Genomic DNA, 26,267 nt, shown 5'->3' on the forward strand with positions numbered 1-26,267 from the left:
ACCTGGCCTTGAACACATCCAGGGATGGGGCAGCCACAACTTCCCTTGGCAACCTGTGCCAGTGCCTCACCACTCTCTCTCATGGTGAAGAAATTCCTCATGTCCAGTCTAAACCTTCCCCTCTCCAATTTATAGGCACTGCCCCTCATCGTATCACCACAAGCCTTTGTGAACAGTCCCTCTCCAGCTTTCCAGTAGCCCCTTCGGGTACTGGAAGGTTGCTCTATGGTGTCCTCAGAGCCTTCTCTTCTCCAGGCTAAACAAGCCTAGCTCTCTCAGCCTGTCCTCATATAGGAGAGGCTCCAGCCCTCCAATCATCTTTGTAGCCCTCCTCTGGACCTGTTCCAACAGTTCCATATCCTTCTTACACTGAGGATTCCAGAACTGGACATGGTACTCCAGGTGAGGTCTCACAAGAGAGGAATTGAGGGGCAGAATCACCTCCCTCAGCCTGCTGGCCACGCTTCTTTTGATGCAGCCCATCATATGGTTGGCCTTCTGGGCACATTGCCGGCTCATGTCCAGCTTCCATGATTGATGGAGGTCACTCCCACATGTTGCCCACTCCTGATAAAGTATGCTTGCTTTCTAAAACTCCAAAACAAGTCTCAAGAGAGTTTTATTTATTGGCATTTTCGGTAAGTTCCCACCAGCTATAGGAAAAACACAGGTCAGCGCTGTTGCTTTACAGTGCAATAGAGTGGGCACCTTGAGAACAAGCTGGAAGAGACAGCAAGAAAAGAAAAAAGCAAATGAAAAAGGAAACAGAAAAGGAAGAAAGGAAAAGGTAGAAAGAAAGGGCGAGAATTAATTGGTAAGTTTTGCTGCACCTGGTTTGTATGCTTAATTATTTCATCACATAAATCTGTCTTGTAAGATGTAGCTGTTCTAAGTCAAGAGATAACTTGTCTTAGGGCTGCAAGAATTTATTAATAGGCTTAGTTGTCTTGTAAGATGCAGCTGTTGTAGGTCAGGAGATAACCTGAAGGGAGTCCAGACATGGTTGTATAACCTAAAAAAAAAAAAGAACATTGAGGATTTACACAGTTCTTTGTCTAAAACTAGTATATACACCCACTGCTTTTGTAAGATGTTTTGTTAAATGGGCCCCTCGCTACAAGGATGTTGAGGCTCTGGAGCATGTCCAGAGAAGAGAAACAAAGCTGGTGAAGGGGCTGGAGAACAAGTCTTATGAGGAGCGGCTGAGAGAACTGGGGTTGTTGAGCCTGGAGAAGAGAAGGCTCTCTACAACTACCTGAAAGGAGGTTGTAGAGAGGAGGGAGCTGGGCTCTTGACCCAAGTGGCAGGACAAGGGGGAACGGCCTCAAGCTGCGCCAGGGGAGGTTAAGGCTGGGCAAAACACAAAAAAATTTCACAGTCATCAGGGAGTAGAACAGGCTGCCCAGGGAGGGGGTTGAGTCACCATCCCTGGAGGTAGTTAAACAATGAGCAGATGAGATGCTCAGGGACATGGTTTGGTACAGACGGGAATGGTTGGACTCAGTGATCTAAGTGATCTTTTCCAACCTAATGATTCTACAATTCTATTATTCTATGTTATGCCTTTTTTAGAAGGGCATCCCATTCAGCGCTGAATTGTAAATTAAAAATATTATTGCCTTTGCTTCAAAGACTTCGTCCTTTTTAATATTTTACCAGTGAATGAGTGTTTCTCACAAGAGGAAGAAAGGAAAAGGAAGAAAAAGAAAGGAAGAGGAGGAAAAAGAAAGGAAGAGGAGGAAAAAGAAAGGAAGAGGAAGAAAGAAAGAGGAAGAAAGAAAGAGGAAGAAAGAAAGAGGAAGAAAAAGAAAGGAGAAGGAAGAAAAAGAAAGGAGAAGGAAGAAAAAGAAAGGAGAAGGAAGAAAAAGAAAGGAAGAAGGTGGATTTCTCAGGAAACCCGAGCTTCCTCAGCCGCGCGCTCCAGAGCGGCCTTCCCGGAAGAGACTGCGCTGCACTAAGCAGTTCGCAAGGGCTGAGGGTAAACTAACTCAGCCCCGCCAGTCAAACCCCGATCGCCGGGATCGCTCGCCTGCTCCCGCGGAGCCGGCCGAGTGCCGATGCAACGGATGGCGGGCGGGGCGCGGGGGGAGGTGGGGCTGGCTGCGCGCTTCCGGCGTGAGGCCGGATGTTGGGGTTTGAATGCGGTGTCGGTTGGCGCGGGCGGCGTGGGCTTCGCGGTGAGATCCCCGCCAGCTGCGCCGTGAGGGGAGCAGCCTAGCTCCTGCCGCCCGTCCGGTGAGCGGAACGTGGCCTAAGAACTAATTAAGAGGTCGTCTTCCCTTTTCCTGTCGCGTTTCGGTGTATGTGTGGGGGGAACTAGCGGGAGCTGAGCGGCGTCCTCGGGAGGCCCGGCTAGAGCGGCGCCGGTGCGGTGTCACCGGGGGGAGACTCTGTCGCGGCTGCGGTGGCTGCGGGAGGGGGGCGGTTTCCTTCGGGACGCGGCGCCGTGTGACGAGCCGGGCGGGGAGGCCGCGCTGCACGGGAACTCGGGGCGCGCACTGGCGGGGTTTGGGAGGGCCTTTGTTAGCGTGCCAGAGAAAACGTGTACAGGGAACTTCGCCTCTCGGGGCTCTGGGGGTTGGATTTTGTTTTCCTTTGTTTTGTTTTTCCCTTCTTCTAGTTCGAAAACTTTTAAAACTCTTGTGTTCTCGAGCAGTAGAGAGTTACAGAACTTAGCACTTTGAAATATCCACTCAGGATCTTTTTAGCCTATGTAGGTGAAGTAGATATGTTTTATTCATACTTAAGTTTTTATAAACTCTGGGTCATAATGTTTTCTTGTCTTGCAAATAGGCTGATGCGAAATTTCTTTGTCTTTGTGGAGTGCCCTGTAGGACTTATGCATGGGGCCTCAATGGTTGTTCTCGGGTATCTTTAGAATTGCAAATTTGAACTCCGGGTTCATTTCCCTGGAAGAGTTTGAGAGAAGTAAAAGCAATTGAGGGCTGCAGGGAGCGGGTAAGCGGCAAAGGTAGCGTGTTGGGGGGGTTGTTTATGTTTTGCTGGAGCCAGGGAAAGGTAGGAAAGTGCTTTACTTGTTTCCAGCCACGTACGTGATTTCTCCACTTAGTAGGGGTTTTTACAACACACTGAGGTAAAAAACTTATCTTGTCTTGTTATATATATATATACACATATATTTATTTTGTTATATTACCCTAGCAGATTCAGGACTGTGAAGCTGATAGTGACCTTTCTTGGAAAATTACGAAGAGAAGGCAATGTGTGTGAGCTGCGTGCCTGTCTTCTGCTCTTCCTGTACCCGAAAAAGTGTCTTTATTTTTTGTAATTTAGGGAGAAGGAAGTGTGTTTCTGGGCAAACTAGAACCTAGAACTAATTATTTCGTCAAGCTGGCGTGCAGCGTGTGGTCTTAAAGAGTCTTTTGACCTAATTTGGTTGGTTATTTAATGAGTGTTTTCCTCCTAGTCCGTTTTCTGGCAAAGATCTTTTGTGTGCAACTATTCCAGTTCCCTTTAACAAAGTGCAGTGGTGTAGAGAAGTTGCCTTATGTCTGAGACTTCTGCCTGCTTTTTATTCTTAATACAACTGCTTTCCCAAAACGCCAGTAAAATTGCTGCAGTGTTTTATTTGCAAAAGTTTGGATTAGCCTGAGGTTTGTTCCTGAAGCCTGTACTTGGCTCAGATAACTTGGAGTTTGTTAGGCTTCTGGTTTGGACATTGGATTTCCCATTGGCTCCTCTCTGCTCACATCTGCATAGGTGAATGTCAAGCCTGGATCTGCTGGCAATTACCGGTGGTTCTTGTTTTGCAGAACTTAAATAATGCTTTCTTCAGCTTCCTAAGAGAAGGCAAGTCAAAGATCTACAGATATGTTCCTAAAAGAGCGCTAATTTGCACTAAAGAAACAATAATCATCTCAGTGCTGTGGTGAAGAAGCATGTAAATTTTTTTTTTTTCTTTTCCAAGGTGGGCTAACATGCATTACATGGTACACAGTGAAGGCTAGCTCTGGTATATCCAGGTTAATTTATCTTGGGGATCTAACTTTTAGGAGCACGTGATGTTTCGAAGAGATATGGGTTATGTTAGTGTTTCTAAATTATTTAGTCTCTGCTTCAGAATGTGAAATACATCATTCTAAACAGTGTAAATTCCCCTATATTTATGTCCCTGGCTTGGATTCCTCACGTTTTTGGGTTTTTTTTAATTTAGTTTGGGATCAGGATTTCTTTGACTAGGCCAGGATCTCCAAACAATGGAGAAAAAAGTCGCTATCCTACCCAGTTAATATTTTTTTTTTCAAAGTTCCTCATGTCACTACAATCTTTTCTTTGAGCAGGAGTTACTGCTCGTTCTTTGGTTGTCCTTGGATCATTATTTTTGATGCATAAATTAACTATAAATTCTTCCATAAGATTAAGTCTATAAATAACTAGCTGTTGCAATGGACTTCTGTTTTCTCTTTTGAAAAGAACTTAGCTTGTTTGATAGCTAAAGGAAACAGTTAAAAGTTGCTATATGTTTCATTGGTCTGAGAATATTTTTTCTGAATATTTGCATCCTGCTTTCTGAACTCCTCTCACAACAGCAGTTGAACTACATTACTTCATTTTAATCCCATTTTTACTTTACTGAATTTGGAGCTTTATTCAGTTTAAAATAAAATAAAATGTAAAAGTGGTATGTAATGGTCATTGTTAATGCTCTACATTTTTTTTAAAGCTTAATTTCCTTTTCATGACAGACAGCCGAAAGAATTCATTAGGATGAGTGAAAGCAATAATTTTGACATTCAAACTCCATGTAAGTAAGGATTTTATTAGCCAGTTATAAAAATCTTTACTATGCGTATATATTACCAATTATAACTTGCTTTATTTGGGCTTAAAGAACAGGTGGATTTCCAGGAATCAAGTTGTGTTGGAACCACTCCTGGAATGAAAAAGTAAAAAACTTGTCTTTTGATTTGTTTGCTGTAATTGGAATATCTAAAAATAGTCTTTTCTGCAGATGTTTTAAGAAAGTAACCTTGGGAATTCAGCTGCAAAATCACATGGAGCTATATTTGAAATGTATCATTCAAGACTTTCTTAGGCTGAAGCAGTACTTCTCTTCATCACTACTGTGACTGTTACTGATGTTAGAACGTTGGAAACGTGTCTTGCGTGTCTATTGAGAATCAAAGGGAAGACATTTAATGTCTGTGGAAGTATGTTAGTGGTCTAGGAACTGCAGAAATGGGGAAATGCTCAAAGTTTTATTTGGCTCCAGCATTGTCTCAAATCCTGGAATGTTTTGAAACGAGCATGCATTTTAGAAGCAATGGTAGGTATGACTTAATACAATCAGGATTAACATTTATATGCTTTTTACAAAGGTTATTGCATAACATAAATATACAAAGAAACAGTTAAGTTGCTTTGTGGATTCTAATATGTTGGTGTCTTTATGTACAATACTAAAAACAATTAGATTAGGTATTTTGCATGCATCTGGACATTACCATTTGGTAATTATCTAAGTGTTTTGGGAAGAAGGTCTCAGTGAACAATTGGCTTGTGAATTTAGCTTGGGTGTTAGCCCCCTCCTGAACCAGCAGGTGGGTGGAACTGGTGAAGTATTTTCTTTTTAGCAGCTAGAGACAGGACAAATAGCACCCTCTTCTGTATTTACAATAGAATTCAACATTGAGAGAGGGGTGTCTGCTGTCCTTTGTTCCAGTAATCTACTTGAAGATGCATGTGATTAAAAGAGATGAAAATTACTGGTCTACAGCTGATCCTTGGTAATTCCAATACATCCACTGTGATTATAAACACGTTTCTATGTTTTAGTCTGTGTTCTCTGCGGACGGACAGACGACTGCCCTGAAAAGTATGGAGAGAAAAAGACCTATGTGGAATACGATATCACTGTTCATTATTACTGCTTGGTAAGTTGAGGTATTGATCTTGGAGCTTGTCTGTTTTAACTGAAAAAAAAACCTAAATGCAAAAATTGCAAGTATTGAATAGTAATAACCTGTCTAAGCTGTTTTAACAGTTTCATTGTTTTAAAGCTTGAACTGTCAGCTTTAACTTGTAGCTTGAATGCTTGTAGTTGTCAGGTGCAGTAGCTGAAATAAATAAATCCCAACAAACCTTTATTCAAAACTGAATTGTGTTTGTGAGTCATTTATATTAATTACTTAGTTAATTCTCCCAACCTAGCATAGCAATGAAGGATGCATGTAGAGAAAGGAAATAGATTGCATCTGTGTATTCACTTCTATAAGAGAAGTGTGGTTTCTAAATTTGGAATGTGAGAGTTCTACCCCGTGTGGAAAAAGCAGGGAAAAGTTGTCCTCTTATTCTCATTTCTTAGAATCATAGAATTTCTTGAGTTGGAAGGAACTCGCAACGATCGAGTCCAGCTCATGTGCCTCTGCATAGAACAACCCCAACATTGACAACATTTATCTGAGGGTGTTGTCCAATGAATGTTGTCAGACTTGGTGCCATGATTACTTCTCTGGGGAGCCTATTCCAGTGCTCCACCATACTCTAAGTGCAGAACATTTTCCTAATATCCAACCTAAAACTTCCTTGGCGTGTCATCCTGCCCTTCCCTCAGGTCCTCTAATTGGTCACCAGAGAGAAGAGATCAGTGATGAGGTATCCCTTCAGACTCCAGGCTGAACAGGCCAAGTGACTTTAGCTGCTGCTCATACAGCTTCCCCTCTAGACACTTCACCAACTTTGTGGCCCTCCTCTGAACACTCTCCAGTGCCTTTATATCGTTTTTATACTGTGGCACCCAAAACTGCACACAGTACTTGAGGTGGGGCCACACCAGTGCAGAGTAGAACAGGACAACCACCTCCCTCAACTATTAGTAATGCTCTGCTTGATGCACCCAGGACGTGGTTGGCCCTCTTGGCTGCCAGGGCACACTGTTGGCTCTTGTTCAACTTGCTGTCAACCAGAACTCCCAGATGCCTTTCCACAGGGCTGCTCACCAGCATCCTGCTCTGCAGTCTGTATATATATCCAGGGCTGCGGTGTCCCAGGTGCAAAATCCAGCACTTGCCCTTGTTAAATTGGCCTGAGCCCAATCACTACTGAAAACAGAGGCAAAAAAAAAAGCATTAAATCTCTGCCTTTTTATATCTCTGTTCATAAGGCATCCAAATTCATCAAGTAATGGGCCAATATTCTTTCTGGCCTGCGTTTTGCTATTAACATATTTTAAAAAGCCCTTTTTATTATCCTCCACAGTGCTGGCCAGCTTCAACTCTAATTGAGCTTTGGCTGCATGATTTCTGCCCTGCAGTGGTAAACAACATCCCTGTAGTCCTCCTATGTCACATATCCTTGTTTTCACTGGCCGTACACTATTCTCTTATGCCTTAGAGAAGAATATCTTTGCTCAGTCCTGCTGACTTTCTGCCTCACCTGCTTGACTTGCAGCGTTTTGGAATTGCCTGGTCCTATGCTCTTAGGAGGTGGTACTTAAAAATGTGACCAGTACAGATGGATCCCAGCACCTTCAAAATTTTTTTCCCAGGGGACTTTACTAAGCAGTTCCCTGAGCAATCTGCAGTCTGCTTTCACAGACTGCAGTCTTCCACTTTCACATCCACAGTCTTGCTGTCAGTTTTTCTCCTGTTATTATAGATGTTAAACTTGACTACTTCATGGTTGCTGTGACCAAGGCAGCCTCCAATCACCGCTTCACCCATGAACCCTTCTCTGTTAACAAGCAACAAATTGAGGAAGGCACCTTTCCTGGTCAGTTCCCTCAACACCTGTACCAAGCAGTTATCGTCCAGAGAGTTTAGGAATCTGCTGGGCCTGTTTGTACCAGCTGTGTGGTACTCCCAGTTGATATCTGACAAATTGAAGTCCCCAGTGAGGATGAGGGCAGATGACTTGAAGGCATCCCTTAGTTCCTTAAAGAATGACTCATCCTGGTTAAGTGGCCTATAGCGGACTCTCACAACAATGTGTTTTAATTATCTGTCCATTAATCCTCATTCAGGGAGTGATCTCTAACTGCAAGCTCCATGCATTGCAGCCTTTCCAGTATATGTATTGCCACCTCCCCACCTGTCTTGCCCTGTCTATCCTTCCTGAAGAGCCTACAGCCATCCATCATGTCACACCAGTTGCAGGATTCATCCCACCAGGTTTCACTCATGCCAGTAGTGTTGTGTCTCTGGGACTGGGCCAAGGCTTCTAGCGCCTCCTGCTTGTTCTTCATGCTCCTTTCTTGTTTAGCTGCAAGTTATTCTTTGATACTGCATAGGATGTCGCAACATTTAAGGAGGAGTCCTACTTTTCAATTAGTCATTGTTTAGTAAAAGCTTGTAATTTGAACAAAGCTATTGATAAAAACTACAGTCAAGTTATCTTTTGTTATTAAACTTGATGTTTTCCGAGATTCATATTCTTAAAAGTATATTTAAACTACCTTTCAAACTCTAAATTTTTGCAGGTCTTTAAAATATGACTACTTTAAAGGAAAAATCGGGGAGGGGGGGTTTGTGAATGAATAGTTGGAAATTTTTTTCCAAGTTGAAAAAGTTTCAATATCAAGAACAATTTTAGGGTTGGTTGGATTTTTTTTCCTCCGCCAGTTCTTTAAAGATTGTGTTGATTGCAGATGGCTTAATAGGTTGGATATTGAATCTTTTAAAGACTAGGTAGAGCAGAGGTTTTCTTAAGTTAAATAAAGACAGAATTTGTTCTTTTCTTAAATAAATTTTAAGGAGCTGGAAGGAAATATAGGTCTGTTTGTGATAATTTTGTCTGATACTGTCCTGTTTTCAGCTGGGATAGAGCTAAGTTTCTTCCAAGTAGCTGCTGTGGTTTGGGTTTAGTCTGAGAATAATGTTGATAATGCATATTGTTTTAGTAGTTGTGGGGCAGTGCTTATACCCTGTTAGGACAGTGCTAATTTCTTCTCAGCAGCTGATGTGTTTTAGAGTTACTAAGAGAAGAACATTGATAATACACTGATATTTTTTACTTACTGTTAAGAAATTAAGGACTTTTTCAGTTTCCCATGCTTTGCTAGTGAGCAGGTGTATAAGAAGCTGTGAAGGAGCATGGCCAGGCAGCTGACCCAAGCTGGCCAAAGAGATGTTGATACCATATCTTGGTGATGCTCAGTATATAAATGGGAAGTTGACCGGGGAGCCAGGGTTCATTCACTGCTCAGGGACTGCTGCTTGAGGACAGGATAGCAGGATAGATATCAGTCATCACACAGTGAACGATTCATTGCACATCACTTTTGTATGTTCTATTATCATTATCCTTATTCTCTCTTCCCTCACCTATTTAGTATTAAACTGTCCTATTAGACTGTGTTTATCTCAACTCACAAGTTTTCAAATTCTTTTTTAGTTCTTCTTCCTTTAATTCACCTACCTGAGGGTGGGGCGTGAGCAGGGAGTTAGAGGGTAGTCCTAGTTGCCTGCTGGGATTAAAACCGTGACACATAGATAAGGCTACATGAAATGACTGGAAAACGTCCTTTCCCGATGGAGCAAAACAACTTGCAAAGGGCATGCTTGCAACACTGAGCCTTACGATTTGTAAGATATCTTACTCTGATGAGCCTCTTGCAGTCATCTCTTAGGTTTTGGTCCCTAATTTTTTTTCAAAAACAAATAAAACCCTGTGATTTTGTTTAAATATAATGAATGTTAAATTAAAAAAAAAGAAGTGTTCTTCTAGAAAGAGGCCAGTCAGTGGTGCAGTTTCATTTTCCTTTGCTTGAACAGCTCACATTTGGAATAAATATATTCTTAATTGGTTTTGGTATAAAATTTTACATTTATTTGACTAATATATTGATAAAACTCTGTAGTTAGAAAATGTTACTATGTTAAAATGAGAACTCGAAAAGGAGATTGCAAAGAATATAGGAGGCATCAAGTTATGAAACCACATAGTTATTTGAGGTTTGTGGTGTAACTGCCTTACTAAGTAATCTAGATTATCATCAGGCTCTTCTGACTTGTCTAGTTACTTGTTTCTGTTTTTATTTAATTCTCCTCTAAAGTGAATTACTTTTCCTCTTAGGTTGCACTTCAGTATAGATACTTCCCACTGTGCTTCATTATCTCCACAGCACAATTGTCGTTCACATTAACTAAACTAATTTAATCCTACTTTTTCTGAAGCTTTATATGCTGAAAGTAATTATTTGACAATTATCTGAGTAGTCTGTATACTTCAAAAGGAAGGTAAAATACCCCATCTTGGGCTCTACAGTATTATTTAAGACTTTGATATAATGAAATATTTATTGTCATGTTACTGGTTACTATTCCCTATTGTGTCATATCAACAAATATGTATTATCAGGATCAGTTTTATAATCGTTAAAATGTTTGCACACAAGATTTGTTAGACTAAACTTCTCTCTCACTTGACAAACACAGCAATTTTAAATCTTTAGTTAGATGAATGTTTTAATTTAATTTGTTTTTATAGTTGATGTCAAGTGGCATTTGGCAGAGAGGGGAAGAAGATGAAGGTATAGATGGATTCTTAATTACGGATATTAGAAAAGAAGTTAATAGAGCTTCAAAACTGGTAAGAATGCAGCCTTTGGGGCTTACAAGGGGAAAAAAGTAACCTTTGAGTGTGCTTAGTATTGCCTGTGGCGTTTTGTTTTCTTTCTCTAGTGGGCAGTGTGCTGAGCCCATTCAAGCATCTGAATTATACATTGAGTTACCAGTATATTTGGTTCATGGAAGCCACAAGAGACAGCAAAGCCTGAAGGAGTTCGTTAATATTTTTATTTCCTGAGTGTGTTGCAGATGAATGAGAGCAAACTGCACACGGGTAATGCCTCAGGACATTATGCTGAGCTTCAAGCTGATATGATATAGTTTTATAGATGGAGCTAAACTATAGATGCTGGTAAAATAAGTTGTATTTTGGTTTATATGTCACAGCCAACATGCATATAAAACAGTACATCATCAAAGTCTGTGAAATAACTATGTATCTTATGCAAGTCTTGTCACAGTTACAGGCTATTTGCCTATAGTCTTTCTTGCACATTGTATAATTTTTTTAATTGGTTTAATTTCTGTAATTTTACATGGACTTTAGGTGTTAATATTCTATTATTTCTAAACCAAATTCCTCCTAGAAATGTAATATCTGTAAGAGAAAGGGTGCTTCAATTGGATGTGTAGCTCCAAAATGCAAACGAGGTTACCATTTTCCATGTGGGTTACAAAAGGAATGCATTTTCCAGTTCATGGAAGACTTCAGGTAAGTTCAAGGGTTTTGTTGTTTTTTTCATTTTCAATTAATTATATTTATAAAGGAGGTGATTTTTTTTTTCATGGGCTGTCATTTATATTTCTTAACAGCCTATTTGATGACATCTGGGCTATCTAAGACAAAGAATCTGGCTTATGGAGAACATGAGGTCCAAGCATATTGCTTACCTAGGACTTACAAACTAAATTTAACACTTTTAAAGATGTAATTTGCTGTTTCTACGAGTTGTTACATTGTCTAAAAAATTAAGTATTAAATCCTAAACTCAGCAATAAAATGCAAAATGGCTTAGTTTTTTGTTTGTCTGCCTCCCGTGCCTTTGTTGAAATGGCAGTGGTTTGTCTATCTGGCATACAGTATGTCTGAACCTACTGTATGCCATTCCATTGTGTCTGAAAGCACAAGATTTCTAGGTCTGCATATTAAAGATGAACTGCAGGAAAATTATGTTTAAAATAATGTTTTATTTTCTTTTACTATCGTTTGTCCTTATCTTGCCTGTAGCCAAAATGCTCTTGAGCACATTTGATAACAGCTGTACTTGGCGTACTGTAAGCTCACTTTGTAGGGGTAGGTGGATTGAAGGAGACACTTTAACTTCTTAAATAAACATCTCATATGAAGTCAAGCGCATGTAAAAATAATTCATTTTCACAAAGGTTTCTTCTGGAGCTGTGTTTCTCAGCTGCCTTATTCCTTTGATACTGTGCTAAATTATAAGATTTACCATGCTACCTAGACAGAATCGTTATGCAAAATCAAAATTGCTCCTTTAACGTAATGGTTACATTGAAATATAGTAAGAACTTCAGGTTCTAAGGACAGGAAACACCATTGGGCTAAAAGGAATTCTGAGAGAAAGGAGGTATATGATTTCTCTTAATTTACAGAGCATCAGCTGGCAACATCCTTCCTTACTGTTCTATTGACTTAGTCTGTTAGGTACATAATTTGTTACATTTGTGTTGTGGTTTAACCCTGGTAGGCAGCAAAGCACCACACAACTGCCTTCTCACTACCCCAGTGGGAAGGGGAGACAATCTGAAGAGTAAAAGTGAGGGGAAATTCATGTGTTGAGATAAAGACAGTTTAACAGGTAAAGCAAAAGCTGTCCGAGCAAAGCAAAATAAAGAATTAATTTGCTGCTTCCCATCAGCTGGCAAAGGTTCAGCCATTTACAGGAAGGCAGGGCTTCATGATGCATTACAATTACTTGGGAAGACGTGACATAACTCCAAACATCTCCCCTTCCTTCTTTTCCCTGGTTGTTTTGCTGAGCATGATGTCATGGTATGGAATACTCCTATGGTCAGTTGGGATCAGCTGTACCAGCTGTGTCCCCTCCTGAATTACTGTGCACTACCAGCCCCCTCACTGGCAGGGTGGTGTGAGAAGCAGAAAAGGCCTTGACTCTGTGAGTGCTGCTGAGCAGTATCTAAAACATCCCTGTGTTATCAACACTGTTTTCATCACAAATCCAAAACATAGCCCCATACTAGATACTGTGAAGATAATTAACTCTATCCTAGTACAAACTAGTAAATGTTTGCCTTTCTGGCTTGTTGTATACTGTCTATTCATGAAAAGATAGCTACCACAGCCAATCCGTTTTGTTGTCTTCAAATTTTATAAGGAAAAAATCTGAAAATGTTTTTTTTTAATAAGGTAACCTCAAGTCATTATTTTTAGATCCTACTGTTGGGAACATAAACCAGTCCAAAAGTTTCCGCATAAAGAATCTGGAGGAACTTCACAGTGTACAATATGCCTGGATTTGGTTGAACAGCTTCCAATGTACTCTGTATTGAAAAGCCCTTGCTGTAAAAATGCTTGGTTTCATCGAGAATGCTTGCAGGTAACACAGATTCTCCCTTTCTTTTCTGTTTGCATCTATGGAGATCACCTTTCTTTTATGTAAAATTTCTTAAGAGTTAATGTAGGCAGTAGGTATGGAAATATACTAGATTTGAAGGACATTCCTTAAGTCGTGTTTTGGAGACTGGTGTCTTAAAGGAGGATTTTGGGTTTTATGCTATTAGTTTCCCCTCTTCTCCCCATGTTTCTGCATGTGTGCTATACTTCATGCCTTTACCACACCGAAGTCCCACCTAGGTATTTGCCTTGTTGCAAGGCATTATGTGAAGAATATAAATGCTAAAAATGTCATTTATCCATCAACAGTTCTATTTACTTGTCTAGAGCTGGAAAAAATTGTAAGGGTCTTTTTGTAAACTCATTCTAGATCTGGAGAAGTTGACTGAAAGGGATTGTGTTGTGGCTTTGTTTATGAACCTGATTCTTGCATGTGAGCTCTTGTGAGTGAGTTGTTTGTTCTTTAAGGGAAGAGAAAATGCTTACCATCTGAATTGAACATCACAGTTGGTGTCAGCTTTAACATCCGTGTCGGGGCAGCATCCATTAATGTAATGATTACAGATATTAGGGCATTATTTATTGGCATCTTAAGGATGGTAGTAATTCAATAATTGGTTTCTTTTTTTGTGTGTGTGTTTTTTTTTTTTCTTGACACAGTATCAAGCTTTGAGTGCTGGAATATTTTTCTTTAGGTGCACAGTATGTAATAACAAGGACAAATTTCAGAAAGAAATGTTGAGAATGGGCATACACATTCCAGAAAAGTAAGTCATTTACTACATCTATTAATATGTGAAATTTCAGTTCTGCCTTCAACAGTAGAATTTTGCTTTAGAGAGGAAGAAGAGTAAAGATACTTGATGAACTTTGCTGTACTTGGCGTGAAAAAAGTCTGAGTTATTTTTTGTGAGACCATTTGCAGTGGTAGCTTGAGTAGACTGCCAAAACAAATATCCATGTCTGCTGTGAGGGAGAAAGTGAAATAATATGAAACAGAGGAAATGTGCACTGAGGTCATGTGAAAAATAATAAATACTTAAATCAAAGTAACTGTACACAAGAAAGCCTGTGCATTTTATACTTTTATTTTTGTTCCTAGACTTGTTTCTTCCTCCTTCTAGTTGTCTAGCTGTTACCTAGAATATTACATGGATGAAATATATTCATGCAGTTATTACATACATCTTTTCAAAGTACAGAATAACACATTTAAAAAATCAGAAATAAAGTTGTATTAGAGGCTTTTTCCCCTTATTTATAGGGATGCATCTTGGGAACTTGAAGAGAATGCATATCAAGACCTACTGCAATGTTATCAACACTGTGACATTAGAAGATGTCTCTGCAAGAAAGGAAGAGACTATCATCAACCTGATAGGTATGATGGGTACAACCTAGAATGAAGTAGTTCCCTGGGGTTTTGTTTTGTTTTTTTTATTATTTAAGTGCATTAGTACTTATCAGGATGTGGTTTTATTGTCAGACCAAGACAGTGTCCAAATAAAATGTTTTACTCCAATGTTGGATACCCATAAAACGCAGAAGATGTCACTAGCCAGTGACATGAGGAGAAAATATTGTCTGCCAGCTATTGACTTCAAGGCAGGGGAGCACACTTAACTCATAGCCCCTTTCAAATACATGGTGTAGCTGCTTTTTTTGTTCTGTCCTATTGCAGCCAGGAATTTTAAGTACATCTTGTCTGAAGAAAGGTCCCTTTGATTATGTGCAGTCTTACTAGATTGATAAAATTATGCTTTGTTAGTTTAGTGTCTGAATTATACTTACTGTTGAATATACTTTGTTTTAACTAGCCTCATTCTTCTAATTCTAAATACAAGTTTCTAATTTTAGTAAATGGGAAATAAAGCGTTGTCAGTGTTGTGGTTCCCGTGGAACTCATTTGGCCTGTTCATCAATGAGGTCATGGGACCAAAACTGGGAATGCACGGAATGCAGAAGTATCTTTGCAAAATCAGGTAAAATTATGGATGTGACTGATTTTTTTTTTTTTTTAATGATAAATTTTAATAGTATGTATTTTACAGATAAAAAATTCACTACATTAATCTAATTTAATCATACAGGGAAGTACAGAAAACGCAAAGAGTGTTCTTTGGCTACCTCTGAAAAGACAGATGGGACAACTTTGCTGGAAGAGCCATCTCCAAAATGCCCTCGACAGTCACCTGGATCTCAACGCAGTTTTCTTCTCCAGTGTGTAATTTCCTGTTTTCAAACAGAATCTGGCTACATCATCGAACAGTGTTTAAACATGAGGAGGCAATGGGTTATTCCGTAGAAGAAACTTTGTATGCTAAATTGCAAATTGAATAAAATTTCAGTAAAGTTTAGTGATAGAAGTTTTCTGAGTAAGCCATGAACTCTGTAAATCTGCTCTAGTTTTTCACGTGGTGGAATGCAAAACGATTTTTAGTTTGATAAAATTGGATCCTTGTAAAAGGAATCTTGACAATTTAGGAATAACTTTGAGTGTACAAGTGGTAAAACTCAAGGCTGAAGTTGCATATCAGTAGTTTTTCTATGTTAACAGTATGCTAGAAATCCAGCTTACAGAGATATTTAAAGAATGTTTTCTTCTGCCGTAATAAACTTTTCAAGTCCATAGAAACTAATATTTTTATGTTTTACTTATTTTATCAGTCATTTGGTTGCATATGGGGTGCAACTAAAAACAGGTCTTAAAAGCACTGCATAATAAAGTACTGAATTATTCTTTTTAAAACTGTAGTTGAGGCACTAATTGACTTCATGTAATTTAAAATGGAAATGAGATTCAGTACTGAAATAGGGGGAAAGTATATTGCTACCTTGAAATAAGAAGTGATTTTGCATTCTTCAATTGCATCTCTTTTTAAAATGCTGATTTCGCTTATAGATCACCAAAGATATTGTGCCAGATCAACTCGTCACCCTGCTTACCCCTAGAACATCCAGCATCCAACAGAGTGACCATGTCCTTATCGCCGCTGATGTCAAACAGGAGCTGCTCCCTGAGGAAAAAGTATTTTTTTTCTAATTTTCTTACATTGAAAAGTAATCTAGCACATGACTTTATACCATGTGGGAGGCGGGGTGTATAGTGGCTATATGTATTTTTGTGTATACATACGTCACTGGAAAAATGGAGTGAGTACACTGAAGAGCTGAAGTCATAAGTTTATAAAGGCTTCTGCTGTTTCTAAGTGATAAGATACCTGTTGAGAATTTGTAGGTGGGTATTGAGGGAATCAAAAGCCAGAAACACATTATTTGTTCTTATGGAAGCATGGCTAGCCGTTCTCTAGAAAAGAGGGAATCAAAAGAATCCTAATTACTTTCTTCAAATTAAATACATCCTGATATTTTCAATGTTTTTGTATTTGTACCATAGGAATAGCTTGTGATTATGCTAAAATCGGTGGTAAAATAACATCTTTTAATATAGAATATTCAGTTTAAGGATACAAAATTTTTTATCGTGAGTACTTCATTTGTGAATTCTTCATGTAATGTGTGATAAAAATTCTGTTGAGGGAACTGAGTATTTCTGGGAGGTGGGGTATTTGAAATAGTTTCAGTTGCAAGTTAAAAACAAAGAGGGGGTCTTATTTAGACTAGTGTCTTATTTTTTTAAATGAGAACTGCATTTCTTCCTACTCAAATGTATTTTTTATTATAGTGACAAAAATTAATATTAGTGGATAGTTGACAGTGTATTCTAACTTGGTTGCAAAACGTTTCTGATACAAACATGATAAGCTTCAGTTTCTCACTTGTTTCACAATGCTCAGATATAGAATCATGGTGCGAGAATTATTTGGCATGGTGTTGGTGTAATAGAATTAAGTAAATAACTATTCGGTTTGTGCCGAGATAATTATTTCTACGTCCTTTTTGGTAGTTCTTCAAGTTACTTTAAAATTTGCCACTACACAACTTAAAATTTGAAGAATCTACACCAAATATTTTACTGATATAATTTAGGCAACGCCTAAATTTAGGCAACGCCTAAATTAGGCAACGCCTAAATTTGACAAAGTATTTAGAGGTGTTGTTAGTCAAGATTTTGGGATGCTTTCTGTATAAATGCTGCTAATTATGAATCCTAGGTTTCATCTGAAATACATACAATTTTCTTGTAGGCATTTAAGAAAGCAAAGAAGGGAAGCCTCTGATATACTGAAGGAGTTAAAGCTACAAGTTAATAAAAAAACTACAAGGCTTAACATCAATGCAGAAAATATCTGGCATACTGCTTTAAAAGGATTTAGACAGCGTAACTTCAGTCCTACAAACACCATTGAAGTAATGTTCACAAACTGCAAAAATAGATCAAAGACAGATACTTCTGCTGCATCAAACCAGCGTTTCTTCCAATTATTAATGCTTCACCTTCAGAATTCACCATTGTTTGAGGGCTCTTCTGCAAAGAACTTGTCCCTTGATTTTCAAGGTAATTAAATGTTTTGTTCAAAACTACATTAAGAACCATGTAACTTGAAAGGTTTTTAAATCTTGAGCCAGCATGATTGTCAGTTCATGATTATAGCCCTGATGGGTAGAATTTGTAATAACAGATTTTGTTTAGATGGGGAAGTTGATGACAACCAAGGAAAAAACACAGCATATAATTATACTTGAACTTTTTAATTAATGTATTTGTTCTCTACAAGTGAATTTCTTTCTTCATGACTCACTTTCTCTGTTATTTATTTTCATTCCCTTGAATTTCTAGAACATTATCTTTGATAGCATTCTCCCTAAAGACCCAAAGTTAGCTTCTTTGAGCTCTTATGCTTCAGAATTAAATGTGCATTGGGAACAAAATGGAAGAGGAAGTTACATGTGGTTGGTAGTGGCTGAAGAGTTGGAGTAAAGGAATGTGGTACTCCGACATAAAAAATAGCGGTCTTACTGTTCCAACCAGTAGGAGATGGCAGACCTAATTTGTTGCATCTCCTGATGTACGAAGGAATTGCATTATGAGGTTTTTCTATAAAAAATTGAAGATCACATATTATTTTTATGCATGTACAGTAAATTTTTTTTTTTTCTATTTGCAGCTGTGAAAGAGAATCTTTATTTTGAAGCTGGTAGAATGATTGCAGTTTCTCTGGTTCATGGTGGCCCATCTCCTGGTTTCTTTTCCAAAACGCTGTTCAATTGTCTTGTCTATGGTCCAGAGAATGTGAAACCATCTTTGGAAGATGTTGCTGATGTTGATGTAGCAAAAACAATAAAAATGGTAAATAAAACTATTGGCAAATCCTTATTCAAGACTATATTTGGAAATGAGAAATGGCTTATTGAATATAACTTTAGTTCAGATTAAAAAGCTTAATTTTTATACATATATATGTATACAGACACATTCGTGTAGTAAAAAAAATTCCTAACTTTTGTCTTCTGATACAGATAAAATATGCAAACAGTCTGTCCAGCTTACAGTCTACAATAGATGAATGTTATGAATTCCTTGCTGCTGCTGGATGTTTAAGACCTGTAACAGATTTGTGTGATAAGGATGTGCTGGCAAATGACATACTGATCCACCATGTAATCAAGAGAATTCTTTCACCCTTAGAAAGGTTTGGTTTGTTTCTTCCTGGACTCTTTCCTTACTGAAATACAAAAAATAGTATATTGTCAGAACTAACTTTTGCATATTCTTGCTTATTCTCCATTTAAACCATTGAAATGTGCTATAATTTTAAGAGCAGTAAGTAGCAATGCTTAAGTTGTTACTGAGTTAAACTGAAAGACTGAAATCTTTCCTCTACATACCTGCTCCATTTCACTTCTCGTTGGTTATATTCCTTTTTCACCTTAGGAAAAGGAGAGATTCACAGTTATAAACTATAGCATAACAAAGTCTTTGGTACTACAAAATTTCTCTAGCTTATGTTCATTTTTAATTCATAATCGCTTGCATTTAGAATCTTTAGATTTTCTTGGAAGTGTTAAACGCATATTTAGAATTCAGATGAGTTTCCCTGAGTTCTAATTAGGGAGTCTGTGTGTGCCATTAGGTGGGTGATAAGGTGCACAAATGTAAGTTGACCATTGGTATCTCCATGAGGGTAGCGATGACTTCAAAAAGCTGGGAAAGTTGCAGCCATTGACTATTTTTTTTGATTGGTCTCTGACCTTACTTCCAATTTGCATTCTTCATCTGCACAGTAGAAAAGCATTGGATGCTAATTTTTTCCAACAAGTATAGCTGGGTACATACTTAACACATTTATAGCATTATCTTTGAGAAATTTGAATCGGCTGAATCTCCAGGAGCTATGAAATCTGGTATTCAATGCGAGGACTTTTTAATGATGTTGAGAGTAATAAGTCTTTCTTTCAGTCAAGGCCTTCTGTGGCATATTTGATTAATCTATATCATATTCTAAAACCGTCAGCTGAAAGGTGATAAATAGCCTGTTTGTTTATGGGGAAATGTGATTTTGTGCGGTTTTGGAGGTAGGCTTAAAATGTGCAAAAACGAGCAAACTGCAAGTGCAGAGTTAGTTACTGTAGCTGTTAAAGTTCTATGCCACTGATCCTACACTTTCAGGGAGTTGCCTGAAATGTTTTTAGGAAAAAAGTGAATTTTTTCCAACCTGCAGAGCTGTTGTGTTTTGGATTTGTTTATTTTTAAATAAATTTAGATAAATCACAGAATCAGATGATCTGTAGGTTGGAAGGGACTTCTGGAAGTCATCTTGTCCACCACTCCCTGTTCAAGCCAGGTGACCAGTTGCCAAAGGCTATATCCAGATGGGTTTTGAGTATCTCCATGGATATAGAGACTCCACAACCTCTCTGGACAAGCTGTGCCAGTGGTCAGTCACCCTCACAGTAAAAATGTGTTTCTTAAGTTTCAGAGAGAGCCTCCTGTGTTTCAGTTTGTGCCCATTTCTTCTCAGCGTGGCACTGGGCACCACTGGAAATAGCTTGGCTCGGACTTCCCTGCACGCTCCCTTCAGATATTAGTTACACACTGAGATTCTACCTGAGCCTTCTCTTCTCCAACATATACAGTCCCAGTGCTCTCCACTTCTTGTAGGGTTACTCTCCAGTCCCTTAACTATCCTGGCGGCCCTTTGTTGGACTCATTTCAGTACGTCCATATCTCTTGTACTGGGGAGCCCAGAACTGGACACAGCACCCAAAAGTGTGGCTTTACCAGTGCTGAGCAGTGGGAAAGGATCATCTCCCTTGACCTGTTGGCATCCCAGTTCCTAACACAGCCGAGGATACTGTTATCTACATTTGCCACCACGACAAACAATAGCATGTAAATACATGCTGATTGGAGAAGGTTATCTTTTAAGACACCTACTTTTGCTTAGGGACAAGGAATTTAAACTGTGTTCTCAAAAGGGATATTTTTAAGAAAGAAATTCAGTATATTCTTACGTAAAAACTTATAGAACCATAAGATCAAGTACCAGGAAATAAAATTAATTTCTGCATATCTCTGGTATTTCTTTCATGTGCCCAAAAAACTCCGCAGAAACACTTATAATGTTTACATGAGAATTAAATTATTTTCCAGAATTAAAAAAAAAAAAAAAAAAAAGAAAAAATAGGACTACTAGGTACACCTTGCTGACAAGACTTAGAGACTGCAGGTGGGGAAACTTTATTATGGGCAGCCTGACAGCTTTATAAAATGGAGAGTACAGTTAGTTACCTGTTGGCTTGCTGATGCATTCTCCTTCTTTTTTTTCATAGTTTTAGGCAAGGTTTGGAAACTCTTGGCGTGCTAGAGAAAATGCAAATGCACCCAGATGCATTCTCTAGTATACTGTGCTACAATCCTGAAAGACTTTCACCAGAAATTATTTGTGATCTCTTTACAATCCATTCCTCATCAGATGTAAATAAAGTTGAAGGTGCTGATTTTTGGATGGCTTATTTGCAAGATGTGAAAAGTAAGTTATTTTTCTTGCCTTCACTTCTTTTCCTGTTCAGGATATTTAGCTGCTGGTATACATAGAGGGTTTGGTTTTCAGAGTTCAGTGTGGTAAATAAATGAAGTCTCTGAGGTCGCTATCAGTTCTTACTTGTTCCTTCTTCCTCCTCTTCTGTACTAATAATTTCTGAAACTTGCCCAGTTATAATCAAACTGGAGAGAGGTAAACATCTGAAAGATCAGTACTAGAACTCCTGTGAGTTGGGGTTTTTTTTTTAAAAATAAACCAAAAACCAACAATATAAAACATCGCAACAACCAAGCTGAGTGGTACAGAAAAAATCTTTTCATCCGTTCTCTTCAGCTTGGCTGAGAACTAACTGGATGGTGTGTCAAAGATAGAAAACAGTGGCATCTTCTTTCAGAAGTTTTTTTCCTACCCATTTAACATTTTTCAGAACCAACTCAAATGTGGTTTTCTTCTGAAAATGTTTCTTATTTGGCTACCTGACTGCGTATGCATTCATTCTATTGATCTGGAGTTTCCCAATCTAGGATTTTTTTTTTCTCTTAACATGCAAGATAATGGGTAATGAATGATACAACCTGATCCTTTTTATTTTATTTTTTTTTTAGGTGGTGAGTCTCTGGTGACATTGGAGGATATTCTGTTTTTTGTAACAGGCTCTTCATCTATACCATCCATTGGTTTTGATCCTGAACCTACTATTAAATTTTTTAATAGAAGGTATCCTGTTGGAAACAGACTCTTTAATTGCTTAGAGCTTCCTAAAACAACGACATATGAGCAGTTTAAAAATAAAATGGATTTCACCATCAGAAACACACTAAGAGCTGAAAAAGAGTAAATATTTTTGCTACTAAGCTGGATGTTGGAAACTTGCCACAGGAATATCTCCTTGTAAATTGCTACTGTATTTTTGGACAGCATGCTCTGTGCCTTTTCCCGCTCTTCCCCCAAAGATATGCTAAAAGTAGTAATTTTGTAGGATGGAGAACAATTTTCAAATGAAAATACGCTTTCTGTTGAATCATCTTCCTGTCTAAGTTGTCGTTAAGAGTCGGCAGTGTCTTGGAGAAGTATTTTAGATGTCTACTTTTGCTGTAGACATACATGAAATGTTACCACATGTTGTAACATTCTAGCTATTTCCCACAGGAAATAGTATATTGATTCTGTTGCATACTTCAGAAATTTATTTATCAAAGTTAAATCAGGTAAATTTTGAAGATGACTGCTTTAGAGCTTGTCTCAAGTAAAATTGTTATAGAGTTCTTAAGTCATTCCATGTATATTTTTTCAGCAATTGTTTTTATATTGATGATTCATTTACATTTTAATGATTCATACAACCTATAAAAAGTAAGAAACTTGGAACTTTAAGGTTATTGTGGTTAGTGCATTAAAATATAATTAAGGTCTGGAGAAAACCTAGGCGAAATAATAAGGTGCAAGAATAAAATGTGGTTGAACTTGAGATTCTATTGTTAAACAAAATCTTCAACATTTGCACACATTTCTGCATTCTACTGTTATACATTAGTTTTGAATTATACATATAGCCGAAATAGTAAAATCCAGAAGTAAATCTTGAATATGCAACAATAAGTGGTCTTCCAAAATTAGTTAGATGAGTAGAACTTCATGTTGTGGTGTATGAAAGTATAAGAATTTGTTGCTCATTACCATGTTACTTTATCTACCTTGGAAGTCAGTATTTTCATAGGAGTATGTACTAAAGCAATTCATTAAGCTAAAGTCAGTCTACTGTCAAACTTATTAGTGCCTGATGCTTTTCTAGCTTTTAGTCTAAACTCTTCCTCTTCAATTGTAGGTGCTTTCTGGGCAACTTCAACTGTGTGAAATATATTTCAATTCTTCAGTATTTCTGTGAATAACATTAAGCCATAAAAGATAAGTAGTGAAATTCCTACATGGTAGCACTTTAATGTTACTAATACTACATATGAAACTAAAAGGAAACTTATGTACATCTTTTTTAATTGTATGCAGATTTCTCTTTTGAAATTACAATTTCCCCTGTTATCAGTTTGACTGCCTATACTATGTCCTAAACATAGGTTATGCTATATATGCCTTGGTAAGAAAGTACATCCACAGTCAGTTGTAAATGGATAGGTCCTTCTACCAAAAAAAAAAATATAAAAATCATACAAGCTAGTGTGCTTTCATGTTCTGGTTTGTGGTTCATTGCAAATATTCCTCTAGTTAACAAATTGTATTGCTAATTGCATAGCAGTGTACTGCAACCCAAGAACTGTGGAAGTGGCAGTAAAGACTCACTAAACTTGAAACTGCTATGAGGGGTTAAAAGAGGCAGATGGGTGCTTAAATTACATAGTTCATTTAACAATATGCAGGTATTTTGAAATCTTTCTACAGCTTCTCTCTCTTTCTTTATCTCAGCTCTTTTTACACAGACTTGTTTCCATCACTGGGTAACAGAAGTGTGCATGGCACTTTTTATTTACGTATATTGGAGTCTCTAAGTAAGGATTTGGATCAGGCATTTCTCGTCACTATCAGATAGCTAAAACCATCTGATCTCATTGAAGTCCTGTCATTAGAAATTTAAGAATATTTGAAATTAAGATGGGGCTAGTGGTATTTTTCTGGTTCTGAGTCAAAAGCATATTAAAATCCCCTTTAAAATAAATGCATGAGCTCTTGGAGAATGTTATTTGTATGCAAAGCATTTTCTCTTTCTCTTATGATTTTTTTATTCCAATCATTTTCCATGTTTGTCATCTTTAGATAATTTTCGAATGTCGTACTGCCAATAAATTCTTACCCCTCAGAAAGGTCCGTTACCATTACAACATAAGTGGTTATGCAAATTTATTTGCATAAGGATTCAAGTTGTGTGTTCGTGGTTTTAAAATATTGCAATGAGTTTCCTGAAGACAGAGTATTACACTTTGAAAATGGGTGATTTACCCAGTGCAGTGTTCTTTTTTTCTTTGCCTGATTAGAGATAAATGACTTCTGTAATACTATTTTATTTTTCTGGATGGGAAATACAGAACTTAAAGAAGTAGATATTTCTTGGTCTTTGGGTACCTGCAGTGGCAAGGGAAATGGTTTAGAACTTTGAACTAAATAAGCTGCATTTTAAAATCTTCAATGGATAAAATAAAGTCATGGGAATATGAAGCTTCAAAAAGTATGAGAAACGAAAGTAGGGTTCAAACCTTTTATTGCTTATTAGTTTTGAATTCAGAAGTTGATAGGTTTTAATATAAAAGTAGAACTAATCTATTCGCCAGCTCTAACAGAAATCTTTACTTAACTTTAAAACTATCTGCTATACAATGCTGTATGGAAATATGACATTTGTAAAGTCCTCTAGTCTAATACTGCTTAAAAAGATTTTTCTTATGCAGAACTTGTTCCCATTTTCTGACAGTGATGTAGACATTCAGGACAAGTTTCATTTTCTGTACTGTTGATTTGATCAGCTTAGTCTAGACATTCTAATATAATCATTGATACATTCATGTTGTATTCCTAACTGCTGCTGTGGAGATAATCTTTGTCTCTTCTCATTTTTAGCATTTATTTGTATAGACTAGCTTTACATTTACTCTTAACTGTTCATTAAAATTCCATTGAATAAACTGACTTCCAATCCATCAAAACACAGAAATATCTCTTCCCCCTGGAAACTGTAAAAGCCGTTTTTGTAGCTATAATGGCTATCAGGTTTTTAATTACTATAGTAGGTCAATGAAGTGCAATTGGGGAAATTTGCTTTCTTTCAGTATTTCTGTAACACAAGGAGAATGATTGTATATGCATTAGCTGTTGCATATTAAATAGATTTTTTTTATAGAAGTTACATCTTTTATAAGATTTGTAAGGGCCACAAGAGAGAACTTGTGCAGTCCTCTCCGACTCTGGCCAAAGAACTTCACCTAGCAGTTTTTGCATCAAACCCCAAGCTAACATCTGGAATTATCACATCAAATAAGCTATTTTTTGAAGAGTGATCATTTTCTAGTAAACAATAACAGATTAGTATTAGTGGTTTTAGTATGGTCTCCTTACTAAAAGCACATTAAAAACAAAAAACAACGAGCAAACAAAAACAAACCTAAGTATTTTAGATCTACATTTGAAAAACCAAGGGATAAGAATTTTCTATGACTTGCTTCCACCCACACAAAGGCTGCTTACTAGGAAAAAAAAGCAGGTGTTGGCATTTTTAACTGTTTTGTGTGTGAAATATAGTCAAAAGGAGAAGAAATTACTATCAGTTTATACCTAAATCATTGCGTGCTGCAGCTTTGACTCTTTTTTTCATCAAGATGTTCAGTGTTGGGATTGGAAAGCTTGAGGATTTTGAGAGGTGTATTTAAAATGTAGAGCAGAGTATTAGTCATTAATTCACACTGACGTTCTGCATGCGCATTTTGAAAATGGTACCAAAATTTCTGATTTAAATAGAAAGAAATGCAGCTCCGGAGGCTACAAAATATGCTTTTAAAGTTTATCTTGATTCTGTATTATTAAATTTTAAAGCTCGTGCTTTACTGTTTTTTACTTAAGGACGGTGATTGCTAGTTGCATTAAAAAAAATTAGAATGCAGAAACTTCGGAAATGTCAAATCATATACATACAGAAAATCATTGTCAAAATATTAATGTTTATACAAAAAAAGCAACTGATTTGGTAATGTAAAAATGATGTCCTTTTTAAACTGATGGTAATTAGTAATTTTGTAAATAATTTTGTAAATATTTTTAGCTCTAACTTGAACTGCAGGATAAGGGCTTGAAATGTCACATCTTCAAGTAACATTGTACTTGACAGGTGTAGCATCACTGCTGAAATAATGAGGAATTATTCAAAATAACTGTTATGTATATGTTCAAAGGGCAATAAAGGGTTAAATTTCTGTTGGAATAACTTTCTTCAGTGTTTTTATTTTGGTGGTTTAATGGGTTTTAGCTCTGGAAACGTTATCCTACTTTTCTGTAGCTTCATGTATGTGCTTCTGTAATCCAAGGGGAGGTGGGGAGGCTAAATAAGTGCTTCTGATCGTCTGGGCTGAAAGAACGACAAAGATATTTAGTGCCTCGTTCATAGGATCCCGTTATATCCTGACAGCTGATCAGAGCAGGGACTGGGGGGGGCTCAGGGGGCGGAGCCAGAGGCTCGGGGGAGGGGCTCGGGAGGCGGGGTCA

The 26,267-nt window shown here is 37.7% G+C and overlaps 1 protein-coding gene across 6 annotated transcripts; it reads left to right on the forward strand.

Moving 5' to 3' along the window:
• The first annotated feature begins 2,095 nt into the window (after nt 1-2,095).
• Nucleotides 2,096-25,974, forward strand: G2E3 (G2/M-phase specific E3 ubiquitin protein ligase). Of its 6 annotated transcripts, XM_054068270.1 has the most exons (17): nt 2,129-2,235; nt 3,721-3,814; nt 4,711-4,765; nt 5,797-5,894; nt 10,447-10,548; nt 11,114-11,238; nt 12,940-13,105; nt 13,783-13,889; nt 14,387-14,503; nt 14,980-15,104; nt 15,213-15,342; nt 16,025-16,150; nt 17,271-17,581; nt 18,192-18,373; nt 18,544-18,716; nt 20,857-21,056; nt 21,674-25,974. In XM_054068270.1, exons 3-17 carry the CDS (start codon nt 4,729-4,731, stop codon nt 21,904-21,906), a joined length of 2,232 nt encoding a protein of 743 aa, XP_053924245.1. In that variant the 5' UTR covers nt 2,129-2,235; nt 3,721-3,814; nt 4,711-4,728; the 3' UTR covers nt 21,907-25,974. The 6 variants fall into 6 exon arrangements, with proteins under 6 accessions (XP_053924244.1, XP_053924243.1, XP_053924245.1 ...); XM_054068269.1 differs by lacking the exon at nt 3,721-3,814 and having other exon boundaries at nt 2,096-2,235; nt 4,707-4,765; XM_054068268.1 differs by lacking the exon at nt 3,721-3,814 and having other exon boundaries at nt 2,121-2,269; nt 4,707-4,765.
• The last annotated feature ends 293 nt before the right edge of the window (nt 25,975-26,267 follow it).

This window comes from Cuculus canorus, chromosome 5 (assembly GCF_017976375.1).
Source record: "Cuculus canorus isolate bCucCan1 chromosome 5, bCucCan1.pri, whole genome shotgun sequence".
NCBI classification, from domain to species: Eukaryota; Metazoa; Chordata; class Aves; order Cuculiformes; family Cuculidae; genus Cuculus; species Cuculus canorus.

Excerpts from the sequence above, each read along its gene's own strand:
- G2E3 (XM_054068267.1), top strand. The coding sequence starts at position 5,200 with ATGGGGAAATGCTCAAAGTTTTATTTGGCTCCAGCATTGTCTCAAATC. Across the intron at positions 5,895-10,446 it reads CTGTTCATTATTACTGCTTG|TTGATGTCAAGTGGCATTTG; the intron begins GTAAGTTGAGGT and ends TTGTTTTTATAG. Across the intron at positions 15,343-16,024 it reads CAACGCAGTTTTCTTCTCCA|ATCACCAAAGATATTGTGCC; the intron begins GTGTGTAATTTC and ends TTTCGCTTATAG.